This window comes from Hakea prostrata, chromosome 1 (assembly GCF_041222555.1).
Source record: "Hakea prostrata isolate BN-2017 chromosome 1, UWA_Hpros_2, whole genome shotgun sequence".
Lineage (NCBI taxonomy): Eukaryota > Viridiplantae > Streptophyta > Magnoliopsida > Proteales > Proteaceae > Hakea > Hakea prostrata.
In genome coordinates, this window is record NC_142600.1 from 3,592,592 (window position 1) to 3,606,307 (window position 13,716).

Genomic DNA, 13,716 nt, shown 5'->3' on the forward strand with positions numbered 1-13,716 from the left:
AGGCTATGACATAATGGGGTTACAGTCAAAAGGCATAAAGGAGGAATCCTTGATAACTTTGCCTTTCTGGGTAGACGTTGGTTGGGCTGCTTGTCCTTTTCCTTGTTTTTCTTTTTATTATTTATTATATTATTTTATTGGGCTCTCACTACTCTGTTTTCTTTTATTTATTTTAATGGATATTCCTACCAATAATTTGATTTGGTTGATGGTTGGGCTGCTTCACTTTCACTGGTGTCGATTTATCTATCTCAAAGATTACCAAAAAAAAAAATTTTAGCTATGTATACTTCATAGTAAAGTTGAAATTGAAGTGACTTCTTTTTCTTTTTCTGTATATAGTCCAAATCGAGAGTCAGTGTTTACCAAAATTAAAAATCGAGAATAGCATTGCAAGTGAGCGGTCCATAAGCCCCAGAATGATCTTTTCTCTATCGACTGTGGCTGGTTTGGTCCACATGAAGGTAAATTCAGTGAGAAAACCCGACTCTCCTAGTGTTTCTTCTGCTTTAAGTTCTTTTCTCCGTTATTGCCTCTTTTCGCTTCACTGTTTGATTTGTTTTTATTTCAACGGAACGTGTACGACTTCCTTGGAATTTTGATCTTATAGCAGCCGGATTTTATTGTTATGCTCGTTTTAGCTGCCCTGCATATCCAATCCACCTAACTGAGGGTTTCTGCAAATGTTTAAAATCGTCCTTTTTGCTTCCCCCATCTGGGTTGTGGACGAAGAGGGTGATGGCTGAACTGGGGTGCGGAATACTTACTCACTTGCTCCCAGAAAATCTTGCTGCCATTAAAGCAGAATCGTTTTGAATCATTCTGTTATTTTCTCTCTCTTCTTTTTCTGGGTTTGGAGCTTGGCGTTTGTTGATACTTTCTTTGCAATATGTTATGGGATCTCTGCTCTTGTTTAATGTGGTTAGCTTATGAATCATTTCCGTGGATATGCTTCTTCTAGATAGATGCCTTCCAGTTTTTGTTGGTAGGCTACAGATGTGCAAGAATGGATTCCTTGTGCTGGTCACTCTTCTTTTAACTTTTACAGTTTTTATTCTTCCCCCTATTTATGGCAGTAGATTGTGTGTTTGTAGCTATTGACCCAATGTCCTCAAGTTGAGATATTCTGATCAGCATTCCAGCATGAAAGTAAATACTAAACAAGCTATTTTTTTGCTCTTTTGAGATTCTGAGGCGACTTGTTCACTTTCCTGTTGTTCTCCAAAATTATGTTATGCAGCTGCATTTGAGTGATTCCATATGAGAATTTTTTTTGCTAAGTTTATATTACTGCAGAATTATTTTGAATGGAAGGTCTGTCATCTGATATTGGCTTGTTTTTACAGAGTGGGGCTTAATTTGGAGCGTGGAGTGTTTCAATAGTTCTTTGCAATGATCATTGGAAGTAGTATCTCTAAAGATGGGGTTGATTTATGCTGTTCTCTTGTTTATTTCTCTGCATCCTTTTGTCGCTTCCGACCATCAAGGTACAAAGAGCTGCTCTGCTGGACATATTACCATGTAAATGTAAACTTCAGTAATCTGGGATAGAAATTCAACCTCATTTTGAAATGTTTTCATTATGTAAGAATCTCATCTTTGATGATATCTTCTAAGGATTTACAATTGTTCACATTGGCATGTCCTTCTTGTAGGTTCATTGGGCATCAATATGGTGCCAACATGAACTTTCTCCCTTTTAAATGAATGCATTAAGGATTTTTTGGAGCTCAATACATGTAGACTCTCAGTTTATTGCACCAAGCAATCAAGCATAAGTAGAACCCAACAGAACACCTTTGCCAGAGTATGGTTCTACTTATTTACCAACATTTTCAGACCCCTTAGATTTAACTTGGTTTCAACTGAATAAACCGCATGTTTGGGTCACTTGGTTCTCATAATCCCAATCATTATTTACTTCTGTGTCCAACAGTTCGGAACCCCCCGGAGATTTAACTTGGTTTCAGACAATTAAACAGCATTTTGGGTCATTTGGTTCTCATAATCCCAATCTTTTTTTTTTTTTTTGGGGGGGGGGGGGGTTGGAAATAGTCAATTTCACTGCTGTTGGTTTAAATGAGAATGATTAGGTGTGTTGAAACCATGGATACTGACCGTAGATATGTAGTTCCACAAACATAAGTTGGAAAATTGAAATTCTTGTCTTTAGTTTGGAAACTTGTGAGGTGGCAAGCCAAGCATGGTTCTGTTTTTTTAACGAAATTTTGGAGGACTTGATTCTTGAAGAAATCATCCTCAACCAAAAGGCTTGAAAGAGCCTAAAATAAAGTGCCTTGGTACTACTTTTTTCTTTTACTATTTGTCAATCTGATAATGTCATTATGTAAGCAGAAGAAGAGCATTCAATCCGATGCCTTTATGCTGTGAATTTTTACAGGTTTATTCTTCTAAAACCTCCATGCAAAGGGAACATCATTTGAAAAAGGAATGGTCTCTCTTGAACATTGCTTGAGTTTCTTTTATGTTGCTTATTATCTATGTGGCTCAGATGTAAAATGATTGACCCTAAATTTTGGTTCAAGAGCTATGCTTTGAGGACTTCTTTGATTGTTCCTAATTTTAATTCAGGAGAAGCACTCGTTGCTTTGAGGACTTCACTAAATGCTATGCCTTCTCAGCTTTCCGATTGGAACCCAAACCAAGTTAGTCCATGTGCTTGGTCCAATATTAGGTGTGACTCAATTAATGTCAATGTCATTTCTGTGTAAGTCAATCATTGGTGTTTCTTCAAAAAAATTTGTAGTTTGATGTATCTGCTCCTTTTCCTGTTGATCATTTTCATACATTACCATCCCCCATACTCATATTTACGTATTCAGTTATTTAACCTGAACATCTTTATCTTGTGTCTACTGTCTAATATGTTTTTTGTTTTTGCTTTTCTACTTGTTTGCAGAACGTTGTCATCCTTAGGATTTTCTGGAACCTTGTCTCCTAAAATTGGGGTTTTGAAGAGTCTTGTTACCCTGTATGTATGACGCTGATCTAATTTTCATTTTCACATGAGAAAACAATAGTGGAAAAAAATAGAAATATGGCAAAGGCAAAAGAACCTCAATCTCTGAAACCTTTGATTTTAACCAGATTGCAACTTGATTTGCTCCCTTTTTTTAAGTTGAGGGTTGCAGGCTGGGCTTACCTTGAGCCCAACAGAAGGTGAAGGAAGGCAAAGGCCAAGCAAAATGAAACATGACGTTTGGTTTTATTTTTCCAGGACTGATCACAACCAAGCAAAATATCTCTAGTCTGCACCTGAGCTCAGGTTTTCTGAGGTTGGGTCAAGCTTCTTGTGGTTTCTTGGGTTTGATTTTGGCTATTTATCTATGGGCAGTTGGAAGTAGGCCTTTGTGTTTGAGGACTTGACACCATGTCACTCTTGATATTTTTGTACCAAGAAAGTGCTAAAGAACTATAGAAATGCCACTCTATTTTACTGTAGATTGCAGCAATTTTATGAAGTTTCATGCTGGTGTTTGAGCCATTTTCCTTCTCGTTTAGCGCTGAAGCTTGACCAGTGAGTTGGGCGCTACATTTTCTCTCAAGTCACATTCTTAAGCCAACTCACATGTACTAGTATGTCTCCCATGTTGACAGCAGGGTAGACTATTTTAGTTTACCTGCATGATTGGAAATAAGATTTCCTCCAAACACATTGGTATGTTTCAAGTTGGTTTCAGGCATGACCTCAATTTGAGCCCACTCAGAGTGATACTGGATTCTGATATCTCAACCTGTAGTCTGTCACAAATCAGAAACACGGGGTGCCTGTATCCATGTGTGCATGAAATTTCTTTAGATTGGGGCTTGGAGGGTTGAGTAAATTGTCCCTACTGCCCACTTCTAAGTTTCATTAGCAGTTATTGGTTTCGTTATGAGTTGCGACAATGGATAAATCTTTGGTAATTGCATAAATGCATCATCCTGGATAGTAAATTCAACATGTTAAATTTTCATTGATACAGATTTTTCTCTCTTTCCGAGTGACTAGTTATACATCATCTTTTACTTATCAACTGCATTAATCATGCAGTTCATTGCAAGGTAATGGCATAACTGGTGAGATACCAGAAGAAATTGGAAATTTATCAAATTTGACAAGCTTGAAATTGGGAAACAACCATTTGACTGGACAAATTCCATCTTCCCTAGGCAATCTTAAAAAGCTTGAGTTCTTGTAAGTTGCAGTTTTCTAAGTTTCTTGGAGTTCTTTCCTGGAATTGTGTAAGTTCTATGTTAGAATTGTTATGTTCTGGATTATGTTGCAGGATTTTGAGCCAAAACAATCTCAGTGGAAGTATCCCTGAGTCCGTTGTGGGTCTTCCAAAAACAATCAGCCTGTAAGTGATCTTACCATGTTTCTCATCCCCTTTGTATAAAGGATTTTGCACTTGTGACATGATTTTTTTAGTTTTTTGGAAAAAGGGAAGATGGGAGGGGACTTAATTCATGAATCTGTTAATTTGTGTGCTTTGGTTGTGAACTTATTAGTTGTTTGTTAGACATCTTTATGAAGTATGTAACAGTAGGAAATGGAAATCTGTTTACAGACAGCTGGATTCCAATGATCTTAGCGGTCAGGTTCCTGAGCAGTTATTTGAAGTTCAAACATACAAGTATGAATGATATCTTTCATGAGATAAATCATAATGCAGGCAGTAAGCGCATTACATGTGATTAATATCACTTATCTCATTTTATAACCTTTGACTTTTTTTTCTTCTTTTGTTTTCATGCATATTAACTCATTCTTGAATTTTATATTTAGTTTTACAGGGAACCACCTGAATTGTGGTGCAAATTTCTCACATTCTTGTGAATCTGACAGTGATAATAAGGGTAATGAGATTTGTTGTTATGGAAATGCACTTTTAAAATATTCTTTATTAAAAGTAGGGTTTTTTGAATATGTTACCTGTTAATAGTCTTTTTGTCCCTCTTCAATCATTGGTACTTTGTAGATCTCATCCCCACATATCTTTCTTTCTTTATAGATGTATCCAAGAAGCCAAAGCTTGGAATCACGTTTGGAATTATTGGAGCAGTAATAGGTCTCCTCCTCCTTGGGGGCTTTGTGTTTTTTGTGTGGAAGAGTAGACATAAAGGGTACAAGCGTGATGTTTATGTCGATGTTTCAGGTCTGGTATTATTTTTAGTTTGATGAGTCTATGTTCAGACAAGCATCTGTGGATATACTTGATAAATTATGCATTAGCCAAAAAAAAAAAATTTGGGTGCGGGGGGGGGGTGTTGTGTGAAGGGGGTGAATCTAGGCATTATACCTTTATCCATGATAAACTTCCATTCCTATGGCTAAAGTTGTGTTGACTGTTTTGTGTTTCCAGATATGATTATATGACTGTATTTAATCTATATTCCAATACATCAGCCGGATGATGGTTTGTCTCATGATTAAGCAATTCCTGATGATCATTTTTGTCAAGATTGAGCCATTCTTTTCTGCCACTGAAGCAGAAAAGAGAACTCAGTAACTATGGTCGGTTAGATGTATGCATAGATAATTAAGGAATTGTTTCCAGCATAGTTGTCAATGCGTCGCTTAGGCACCCAAGCTGATTTATAGGGGCCTAGGTGGCTGCCACCTGTTGTAGGGCGTGCTGCACTGGTTTAAGTGATATCAGACCAGATTTTGGCACTGCTTTAATTGGTTTAAAGGCCAAATACTATTTACACTAATGTTTTTTAATTTGATAATTCATTGATTTATATTATTCATAAATAAGAAAATATCCCCTATTTGGATCCAATAAAAGTAGTTAAAAAAACAAAGTTTCAAAAGGAATAAAAGAATTATTCCCCAGGTATGGTGTATTTATGTTTGAAAAGAAGAGGGTGGATGTACACTTAGACCGCCATAACCACCTCAATATCGCCTGGGTGGACACTTTATAGCCTAAGCACTTCGACTACCCTAAAACGCCTTATATTGCCTTGGCGCCATGACAACTATGGTCTCTAGTCTTGATTATCACTGAGAAGTCAGAGTCTGTCATAATATTGAACATTTTATTCTCAATAGATTAGCTGCAAAGAAATACCCATTCAGGCATTTTTCTTGTGGGATGCTCAGGGGAAGATTACCAACGAATTGAATTTGGTCAATTGAAAAGGTTTGCATGGAGAGAACTTGAACTGGCTACAGACAACTTCAGTGAGACAAATGTGCTTGGACAAGGTGGCTTTGGAAAAGTATATAAAGGGGTACTTCCTGATAATACAAGGATTGCTGTGAAGCGGCTGTCTGATTGTGCTAGTCCAGGGGGAGAGGCAGCTTTTCTATGTGAAGTTGAGATGATAAGCGTAGCTGTTCACAGAAATCTTTTACGGCTTATTGGGTTCTGTACAACGCCATCAGAACGGCTTTTAGTATATCCATTTATGCAGAACCTAAGTGTTGCCTATCGGTTACGAGGTATATGCTCTTTGTTAATTGTTTGAACATTCTTTGTTGATGCTTGAGCTGTTTCCAGAAGTATTGCTTTATTTCACCCTGTTGAATACCTGTTTGGTATTTTAAATGTGCGGGATAATGCTGGGCGAGGCCAATAATTGGACTCATAGTAGTCAAGGTGTCACCTTGGTTTTCTTGTTGGTTTTGCCCTGCATCTAGTCGCCCCCCCCTCCTTTCAATGCATGTTTGGGTAGGTTGGCCTGGTCCATCCTGCAGGTAGCCCAGTTCCCTTCTGCAAGAATGATTTTCTTTTGGTGTTACTGTATAACTCATAACTGAGAAATGGATTTTGTTGGTAGACAAATTCATGATGAGAAAATGTGAAAGTAGACCATATAGAAGAACATGCCTAATGTTGACATCTTATGACCCTTTATGTGCAGTCACCCAACCATCCTAGTTTTGACCTAGTAACAGCTTAGCAGTGTCGCTCCACCTTCTGTCAGGACAATTTTTTTCTATTTAATTTTGGATCCATAGACCATACTGAGGCTGCCCTAGGGCTGAAGTGGTGAAGGACAATTAGTAAACAAGTGGTTCAAATGGGTAGGGGGAGCCCAGACAATGCCACCCCACCCCAATAAAAAGTCTTCATTTTAATGCAGAGTTGATCTTGAACCAGGAAGAATCAGTAGGAGGTCAATTGCAACTTGCCACATGATCACATATAAATCATAATTGATAACAGAAATTTAACAGTTCTCTCTATCAAATATGAAACAAGAAATGAAAGAGATGTCACCAAGGTTTCATCACCTGGTCTGTGAGAATGGATTCACCACCAATCCCGATCTATTGCTTCATCAAAATAGAGCTGAGTCTGCATCACCACAGTCCAAGGAGCAATGTCACTAGCTACCCAGAGGGGGATGACCCAATTTCTGTATGAGTCAATTCCGTCTGCTGACTCTGCTGAAACCCTATTCAATTTTCTAATAATATGTAGAACAGTAGAAGACAAATAAATAGAAACTCCAAGAAATTAGTAATTCCTACAAATTTAGTTATTGACTCAATAACAAGACTATGAGATAGGAACTGAGAATATAACATCTCAAAGACATAGGCAGCTATTGGCAGGTTACTCTCTCAGGTGCCAACCATCCATATGGGGTCAACAACTGATCATGAGTGGTACCATGTGAACGGTATAAAATTTTCTGTTCAACGTCATACATATGGAAAAACAAGTGAGTTTACCCATAATGTATGAAATTTTCTGGGGGGATACTGTGTTTTAAAATTTGATTAACAGGCTATACAATGTTGTTATTCTTTGGATAAGGTTGAGTTGTGCTAAATAATGTTGTTAGGAAATGGACAATTTCAATGGTACATTGAGAAAAAGTATGATTATCTGTCTTTTAGCCTCTTGGTCACAGCTTTAACCTTTTATCTGGTTGATGCCTTTTGCGTCTTGGTATCTTGTTCTTCTTCTCTTTCTTTTCTCTCCTTTTTTTTTTTTTTTTGGGGGGGGGGGGGGGGAGTGGGGTTGGAGTCTAGAACCCTGCAAAGTTCAGATTTAATGTATGAAGATTATCCAATATGTTTAATTCAGTTGCTTCTTTTTCTTAGTGATCATGAACTTGGTGCAATCTGGAAACCTTCAATCCTAAATTATGAAATAAGGGCAGATTGTGAAGGCGCGTCGACACAGTGGACAGGGGAGCACCGACAGGCCGCAGCAGACATAGGGCGTCTGTAAGGTCTGCTAGTCAGTAAAGCATTGGACAGTGGGCGTCACCGCTGGTCCGCATAAGTAACAGAACAGAGGGCAGTTCTGTTCTTTCTTGCCATCCCAAGAGTTGCAAATGAATAAGAAATAAAATAGTTGTCACAGAATTCATCCAAAAAATTTTAAAATTCTTCCAAAAGAAAAGTTGACACAGTGCCTGGGCGTGGATTAGGGCCCTAGTAAATTTTCTAATCATTCTTTGATTGCTTTTGAGTGTCAAACTTTTTCTTAACATGTTTCCAGTAGCACTAACTCAGCTGAAGCTAATGCAGAGCTTAAGCCTGGGGAGCCGGTTTTAGATTGGCCCACAAGAAGGAAAGTGGCTTTGGGCACTGCTCGTGGGTTAGAGTACCTCCATGAATACTGCAATCCCAAAATTATTCATCGTGATGTTAAGGCTGCTAATGTATTACTTGATGAAGATTTTGAAGCTGTAGTTGGGGACTTTGGCCTGGCTAAGTTGGTGGATATACGAAAGACCAATGTGACAACTCAAGTTCGTGGGACAATGGGCCACATAGCACCTGAATACTTATCGACTGGAAGGTCATCTGAGAGGACCGATGTTTTTGGTTATGGTATTATGCTTCTAGAACTTGTAACAGGTCAGCGTGCAATTGATTTTTCCCGATCGGAAGAAGATGATGTCTTATTGCTCGATTATGTGAGTTTACTTGACCTGGCACGCAGCTTCAATATGTTAAACGCATTCATAATTTCCTCAGTGAGTATTCTGAGTATGATCTGAATATGTATAGATGTTGGCGTGCATAAGTAGGAATTTAGGTGCTGAAGTTTCATTATTTTGATTACAGAAAACTAGGCAAATGACCATACCTTGTGTTTTGCCTGATTAAAAGTTCACATTTTGCATCCTCTGTCAATTCATATGTGCAGACAACAACATTTAATTCATTTTTTCCTGGATTGTTCAGTTACATGTTTGCTGCCTGTGAAGGTTAAGAAGCTCGAACGGGAGAAAAAGTTGGATGCTATTGTAGACCGCAACCTAGACAGGAACTCTTATGGCCAAGAGGTGGAGGAGATGATTCAAGTTGCCTTACTTTGTACTCAAGTATCACCTGAGGATCGACCAACAATGTCAGACGTGGTAAGGATGCTGGAAGGGGAAGGTTTAACTGAGAGGTGGGAAGCGTGGCTCCAAGTTGATGATTTTCCTAGACAAATGAATGAGAGATTACAAAGGGGATATGACTGGGGGGAAGATTCGATACACAAACTGGATGCAATTGAATTATCTGGAGGAAGATGAGGTAAGTAGATCTGTATTTTCTTCAGGGAAAAGAATTGCCTGCATGATGCCAGTTGAAAGTGGTGGTCTTGGTCTGTCTGCCACACTTCTGGTGGTGCAGGGAACACTATCATCCGCATTGGACTCACTTGAAATAGCATGAGAGAAAATACTAACAGAAGCAGTAGCTCCTGGTTATAGTGCTAGCACCTAGTTTTCAATGTCATACACATTCAATTTATCAGATCCTGCCATTGCAAGGCTTCAATTGACATGGCTTCTAACAAAATGTTTGCTGTGTAGCTTCATGAATAATTCTTCACAAACTTGGTTCCAAAAGGGATACCTACTTAAGTTTATTTTGTTATTGATCGCAAGTTGTACAACACTTCAATAACTATTCGTTCTTTTCTTTTCTGTCAGTCACTAGTCGTTTGTGGAATGTGATTTTTGGCTACAAGGTTGGGGTTCCTATATAACGTTAGTGATGGCCAAATTTCGTCCCTTGGGAGAGGAATTATGTTTTTCTTTCGCATGTATGATGAGCAAATTGCATCACCAATCATCTAATTCAAGTCACTCCGTGATGAGGCTTTAAATGAAGGGGAAAAAACCCAGAAATTTCTCGTGCTCCTTTGCCAACATGGAACATTTAACAGAAGATAAAAATGCGAGAAAGAATACAAAATGAGGTTTGAATACGCAGGGTTTCAAGTTGGATACCTGGACCAAATATGCTACAAAATTCGAAGCATCAATTGGTCTATTGGTTAAACCACACACGTGAGTGCTGGAATATGTTGCAGACTTGCAGAGGAGTTGGGAAATTTTCAAGCATCAGCGAAGCCTTCATTAATGTATCTTCTGAAAGCTTTCGTTCATTGGAGTTCGTATTCAAATCTTCCACCCTTCAATCATCGCATCTGTACCATCGCTCAAATCCCTGTTGATTTAGTACGTTCTTCCCTCAGCAGTTACATCATCAACTGTGCAAAAATGACCTTACAAGTTACAATACTAAAATTGATCTCATGATCAAGATTTGACTTCTTAAGAGAAGGAAAGTAGGAAAGAGAAGAGAAGAGTAGTAGCAACTGAAACTTGGTCTCATTAAACGTTGCTCCCGTGACCTTCAAAGACTTGCCTAAAGAAACGTCTGCCATGGAAGCTTATATATATCAGTAATGCAAGACGTATCAGTTGCTGTTTATAGGTCTAATTGGTTAAGTACTGAATGGAATTCATCTTTCTGGGAGAGATCAACATGTCGATTGAAGCTCTAGCCATGGCAGGTGCTGATTACGTGAAAACAGGTATAAAGTTGGAAACAACACGCAAAGAGATGGATCAGGTACCACCATCATATCTGCTGCTGCGTGATGAAAGCATCAAAGAAAAAGAAGAATGCGATACTTACAGAGATTGTGATGGTCCAGATGATTATAAACCCAAAAAGGATGAAGAGATGAAGGCACGCTTGCTATCATGGGCTAAAGATGTCGCCTTCTCCATAGCATCAATGAGATTGATGCCAAAAGTCGCAAAATAAATGCATGTTTGCTTTCCTTCTTAGTTCGTTGATCATTACAGGGAATCCTTCTTGGTTCCAACTCAATTCTCCTCAAAGCTGTTCCTTTTGTGTTTACTCAGTGTTTTTGGTCTTTTTATAATATTCGTTATTTGTTGATTTTTATAGATCGAAGACCCAGAAATTATACCTTCTAGCGTAGTAATCCTTTGGAAATTATATTGTGATAGCATTCGTAAGTGATCCAAAGCGCGCGGTGGTTGTTAATGACAACTACTCCTTATTGATGAACCTGCGCAGCTATAGAACAGAACCACCACAATTGAAACCTGACATTGGTTGGGAAAGTTATTGCAAACAAGAGTCATCCTACTCTCCCTCACTACAATAGGTCGATCAAAATGCCTTGGTTGGATTTTATTTTCAAGAAATTGTGATGGTCCAGATGATTAAAAGCCCAAAAATGACGAAGAGATGAAGGCTTACTTGCTATATATTATGGGCTAAAAACATCACTTTCTCAGTAACATCAATGTGAATGTTGCCAAAAGTAGCAAAATAAATGCATGTTAGCTTTCCTTCTTAGTTCGTAGATCACTATCGAGAATCCTTCTTGGGTTCCAACTCAATTCTCCTCAAGATGTTATTTTTGTGTTCTTGATTTGTTGAATATTCAGTGGTTTTGGTCTATTTATGGTATTCATTATTTGTTGATTTTTGTAGAAGACCCAGAAAGCAAGCATGCTGATATCTTAATTTTGCATTAACTTCAAACTGGCTCACAAATCACACTTGGCCTGTTTAATTAATATGATATCAATTTAAAACATCATCACCTAATCTAGAGAATTAGAATAATAACCTGATAAACAAGACTAATTATAATTATAATTTTGACTAGCTTCAATCGAACTGACAAACATACTTTAACTAACAATAACATAATGCAAGAACTGTAACTAATTTCAAATTTTTTTTTTTGTTTTACTAACTAATTTCAATTTTAGAATGAAAAATATTGAAGAAAAAAACAAGAAAATGAACAAGTGGATCTTTATATTTGAATGGGATCTATGTCCTCCAACTTTCATTATGAAAGATGTATTACAACATGTATCAACCAGTGTTTCTCCAAACAAACATACAAAATATACGTACATAAATGCATAGCTTATAGTAAATATCAGAGAAGAGATCATGAGATGAACCGATCTATGCATTCTTCAATGAAATAGAACCACATTCTTCGCCAATAAGGGTTGATGTACAGAACCAAAGGAACTACCAAGAAGCCCACTACATAGGAAGCAACAAAGCTAGCAATGAAAGCATTGATATCGATGCCATTATCATCTTCCACATCATTTGAAGGTGTTGTAGATGTGGTGGTTGATTCTCCACAGTACAATGTCATGGGGCAGCTGGAATTAGAAGACTTTGGTGATAAAAGCCGAACACATAGGAATGGATTTCCCTCATAACTTGTACACTCGAAGGTTGAGAATTGTCCCGTCATCTCCGGTGTCTCGCCAGATAAATTATTGTATGCCACAGTGAAGACTGCCAAAGTGTAGAGTGTTGTCAATCCTGAAGGGATTTCACCAGTCAATCTGTTGTGGGATAGGTCGAGGCTTTCTATTTGTTTCAAGTTGGAGAAGGTTTTTGGGATGGATCCAGTGAAGTAATTGTGTGACAAATTTAGTGCACGAATTTGATCTGAAATTCCAAATTCATCTGGGATTTCACCATCGAGATTGTTGCATGAGAAATCTATCCCAGACATGTAGTTAAGGACGTTACCTCTATATGCCCCAGACTGATGTTTTGTCATGAATTTTATTTCTTCTACTTCACGGTATTGAGCATCCCCAGAATCAAAATGATAGCCATCTAATGATTTTGATATAATACCATAAGATATTTCAATTTCAAATGATGAGCTTGACATATCTGTCATCCTCCCAAATGAAATGTTTTTGAAACATTGAGGTATCGAACCAGATAAACCATTATGTGAAAGATCCATCAAGTTTATGCTATCCAATTTGCACAACTGATCTGGAATTGTACCACTTAAATGATTTTGACCCAACAAAAGGATTCTCAAGCTAGTAAGTGCACTACCCACCCAATCAGGAATACCACCAGATAAGTCATTGTTTCCAATGTCCAATGCCAATAGATTTGAGTTGTTGACAAGATTAGAAGCTGATGGTAACCATGTGAATTCATTTCCTTCCAAATTGAGAAATTGTATTGTTGAATTCAACAATGATGCTATGGACCCGGAAAGGTGGTTTTGAGAAAGATCAGCATAGAGCATATCCTCAAGTTCTCCAACTTTAATGGGTATGTTTCCCTGTAAAAAGTTGTCCTGCATGTTTAGCACTATCAACATTGTAAGGTTACCTATCCAACTGGGAATTCTACCTGTTATCTGGTTGTTGCTTATATCTAATATTCGAAGAAAGATGCATTTGGATAATCCAGTCAAGATATTTCCCGAGAATGAGTTGTTATCCAAATACAAAATATCTAGGTTTGCAAAGTTCGTATAGGGAGGAAAGACTTGGCCTTGTAATCTATTATTAGAAAGTTTTAAGAAATTCAAATTGCTACAACCTATAGCCATCTGTTTTGGAATTTCTCCAGTAAAATTATTGTTGGACAAATCTAGATAATATAGGTAACTCATATTACCAAATGAT

At 37.7% G+C, this 13,716-nt stretch overlaps 2 protein-coding genes across 12 annotated transcripts; one reads left to right on the forward strand and one right to left on the reverse strand.

Moving 5' to 3' along the window:
* Window positions 1–281: 281 nt before the first annotated feature.
* LOC149026733 (putative LRR receptor-like serine/threonine-protein kinase At5g10290) lies at window positions 282–10,098 on the forward strand. 11 transcript variants are annotated; one of them, XM_089155731.1, is made up of 12 exons: window positions 283–464; window positions 1,347–1,487; window positions 2,593–2,728; window positions 2,921–2,992; window positions 4,055–4,198; window positions 4,290–4,361; window positions 4,572–4,637; window positions 4,790–4,860; window positions 5,016–5,159; window positions 6,113–6,454; window positions 8,501–8,892; window positions 9,187–10,005. In XM_089155731.1, the coding sequence occupies exons 2-12, from the start codon at window positions 1,421–1,423 to the stop codon at window positions 9,499–9,501; spliced, it is 1,821 nt and encodes a 606-aa protein (XP_089011857.1). In that variant the 5' UTR covers window positions 283–464; window positions 1,347–1,420; the 3' UTR covers window positions 9,502–10,005. The 11 variants fall into 11 exon arrangements, with proteins under 11 accessions (XP_089011887.1, XP_089011857.1, XP_089011842.1 ...); XM_089155716.1 differs by lacking the exon at window positions 283–464 and adding an exon at window positions 483–752; XM_089155761.1 differs by lacking the exon at window positions 2,593–2,728 and having other exon boundaries at window positions 282–464; window positions 9,187–10,006.
* A 2,105-nt stretch (window positions 10,099–12,203) lies between these two features.
* LOC149026734 (uncharacterized) lies at window positions 12,204–13,703 on the reverse strand. Its single transcript, XM_089145706.1, has one exon. It carries the CDS (start codon window positions 13,701–13,703, stop codon window positions 12,204–12,206), a length of 1,500 nt encoding a protein of 499 aa, XP_089001832.1.
* Window positions 13,704–13,716: the final 13 nt, after the last annotated feature.